Source organism: Notothenia coriiceps, unplaced genomic scaffold (genome assembly GCF_000735185.1).
Source record: "Notothenia coriiceps isolate Sejong01 unplaced genomic scaffold, NC01 NC01_scaffold00016867, whole genome shotgun sequence".
NCBI classification, from domain to species: Eukaryota; Metazoa; Chordata; class Actinopteri; order Perciformes; family Nototheniidae; genus Notothenia; species Notothenia coriiceps.
In genome coordinates this window covers 172,556-176,069 of record NW_011349568.1, presented here as the reverse complement: position 1 = coordinate 176,069, position 3,514 = coordinate 172,556, and the positions used below count along the sequence as shown (strand labels likewise).

The window sequence follows — 3,514 nt, the reverse complement described above, 5'->3', positions numbered from 1 at the left end:
AGAGCCAAAATCTGTAGCCATGGCAACCATCCCATCCTCCCCCCCACCATTGCACTTGACGCCTTTCCTCGTACTGAACTGATGCATGAACATAGAAAAAAGGCTGCAAGCTCTTACCACACACACACACACACACACACACACACACACACACACACACACACACACACACACACACACACACACACACACACACACACACACACACACACACACACACACACACACACACACACACACACACACACACACAAAGGGAGCTGTCAGTTGAGTTTAGTCACCATGCGATGGCAGGGCTCGAGGCGTGAAACACAGAACTTTTGCAAACAACTCGAATCATTGCAACTCTTGGCACAGTTCGACGTTCTCCTACAGCACTTTACCGTGTGAGCAAACCCAATTTATTCTTTATCATCTCTGACGGACGGCCACTATTAGGTGCTCAAGTGGGCACTTTGATATCAGGAGCTGAGACCAGAGAAAAGAAAGGCAAAACACAAACACTTACACTCTGGTTTTACAAAGTGAAGGTCCTCAGAAGACAGCAGGAATGTGTTCTTACAGACAAGTCTCCGCCTTTAGAAATGTTCCAAAGAGCCATGCCTCAAAACACACTCTTTAAGTGGATGACCCTAAGAAATGTGAGGGCACTTTCTAACATAAAAGCATTTGTGGCTGCTCCTCAAGAGTTTCTACAGGTCTTACCAGAATAGAAGGAACAACTACTGTATATTATACTGCTGTCATCAGTAAAGTTGCCAATTCCAGTTTTGGCATAGTTTGCATTTTTTCATTTCATATGAATATTACACAGTTCCTCTAGAGGCTGAAGTACCTGATATTAAACTCTAATTTGAAGCCAAAATAATCATGTAACAAGAATATACAGCCATAGCGTACTTTAAGCTAAATGCTAATGCTAATATCGCATCATGTTTACAGGGACAGAGCTCAAATGTGCTAATTAGCCATATATATAAACATGTATACAGACATAGCCTCTGTGAGTGGTTTAAGGTAAATGCTAAAGCAAGTGGGCAGAAAATCCAAAGTGACAATGATAACATTTGCTATTTAGCCATGTGTATACAAATGTGTATAGTCATCTGTGTGACAGGCTTTGAGCTAAATGCTAATGCGAGTAAGACAGATTGTCTACAGTGAAAATGCTTACAATTCCTAACTAGTAATGAATACAAAGCACAGCAGAGGCTAATGGAAATAGCATTAGATCCAGGTAGTTGTCATAAACCAAAGCATTGGGCTGTTAGTCTAAAAATGTAGTTAATCTGCCAAAACAAGTATTTCAATTCTTCCTGTGGATGTTTAGAAAGTGTAATGGCAATCCAATCAATATCTTTCGAGAGATTTTCACTCAAAAACACAAATGCCAACCTACAGTAGCTAGCTAAAAGTCAGGTGATCACTTCAGTCAGAGGTCCTCATCTGGGCATTGTGGATGTCTGTACACATTCTCATTGAAACACATCTAATAGTTGATGAGATAACTCAGTCTGGACAAAGTGGTGGACTGACCGAATGCCCAGTGGCTCATCTCATCCAATGGAAAATAAACTTTTAACCTTTTCATTGAGTTCCAGTGATTCTTTGCACCCAACAGCAATAATGTGCTTCAAATTCATGCATGTCTGTGCGGATAATAATCCTTCTTTCCACATCATTTTCTTGTAAATAATGTTCTAGTATATTTTGGTGTAGTGTAAGGAATTCATTTGGCACAGCTTCTTCAAGCTCTTGTGTTCCTCTTCTCTACCGCTGAGACAAATCAGTCACGGAGATTGAGCCCAATTTTCTTTTAGCTGTATGTACTGCATCCTAAAATGCTCCATCCTTCCATCCTATTGGCATCACCAGGATACATAACCCTTCTCTTTACCTCACTCTAAACTGGGTCATATTTTCAGTGTGACTAGTCTCCTCCAGCTCTTAGAAAGCTAAGCGAGCAAACATAACCCGAGGAGAGTCACTAAAAAACACATCGTGATTTTTTCAGCAGTCTTAAAACTATGTCTTGTAAAAAGTATTTCATTTCAAACAATCTAAAATACAATTTGAACTTTACGACCATGGACATGATGAAAGGTACAAGGACTCCAGCGTCACGAGCTGTCTGTGGGATCACTCTTTTCCTTTCTCATCTGGAAGGCTTAACTTTTGTCATCCATAATATATGAGCATACAATTGCTCAAGTGACAAAACTCTAGAGCAGATTTCAAAGCAAAATACCCAATGTCACGTACAAGGTCCCGCTATAGAATTAGATATATGATCCTTGGCACAGCATGCAAGGTTACAGGCTGCAGGGAGAGAGCCAGGGGGGGACGGAGAGCGGCACTTACTTGACTGATGGAAGTGACAGTATCCTTTCCAACTAATCAGAACATTTTGCACACCGTGTACTCAAGGATCGCTGATCAAAGCAAGGGTGTTTTACTTTGAAAGAGCTTGAGATTTAATGTGGAAGACATTTTAAACACGGCTATAGTTGTGGTAACTGTTCTTAACAATCACAAAATGGATACAAACAACATGCATCCATTGTCATAAACTGATTTTTCACATTTAGGGAACTTTATGTCTTATAACCCGTCGACAAGGAGGTTTTCTATTCAGCCTGTCTGTCTGTCACCAGGATTATGGTTACAAAAAGTGCCTAATTTAACCAACCTCAGAAGAACTCATAAGATTTTGGGGGGGATCAAAATCATGTTGCTGATACACCATGTTAACTTTCAGTAACATTACAAGACAGGGAATGTGTGCAACATGTGTCCTATGGTGTCGGAATAATCAAAAAATGTGATTCCGACCCGCACAATTCATGTGAAAGCCCACTTTCAAACAGTTAACAATATTGTTTTATGTCTCCAAGCAATACAACACAACACATCTTCTTAAACGTCAATTGTTTCCAAATTAAAACTTAAAGCTCATGAACACAATACGCTTTAGAGAAAGACTTCCTGACTCTGGAAAAAGCACCATCAGAGGAGGTCTGGGCTCCCTAAGTGCCATTCTAGTTGAATTATTCTACACTGCACTTTGACTTGTATTTTATACCTGTCTTATTCTATTATAGCTTGTTTAATGTTTCCATTATTCTCCTGGCTTTTTAAAGACCGTTTTGAATCTACTTAAATATCAGTTTATAAGCGTTTCTGCTGCACTTTATCTTAATGCTTTTAATGTGTTTTCCTATGTTGCAAAGCACTTGGAATTGCCTTGCCTTTTATATTTCTTTTATGTCCTCTGTAAAGCACAAGTACTTCTTATACACTGTAAACGTTTTTCTTCCAATTATGTGTATTTATGGGTGGGTTGTTCGAGTTAAAACAGGAGTCTAACTGTGCATATGCAGCAGGATATGTATTAGACCTGATGTGTGCTGACCTGTCTGGGTGTGTGTGGCTCCTGGTAGCTGGGCAGGATCTTCAGCACCACGCTGCCGCTCGCCTCCTTCAGCATCTCCTGCAGCACTTTGGGGTCGTTGCC

The 3,514-nt window shown here is 40.3% G+C and overlaps 1 protein-coding gene across 1 annotated transcript in view; it reads right to left on the bottom strand.

Moving 5' to 3' along the window:
• LOC104949885 (MAGUK p55 subfamily member 2-like) overlaps positions 1 to 3,514 on the bottom strand; it is a 10,848-nt gene that overhangs the window by 5,610 nt on the left and 1,724 nt on the right. The window contains exon 4 of the mRNA XM_010776310.1: positions 3,413 to 3,514. Within this exon, the coding sequence (XP_010774612.1) occupies positions 3,413 to 3,514 (102 nt within the window). The remainder of the gene's footprint in view (positions 1 to 3,412) is intronic.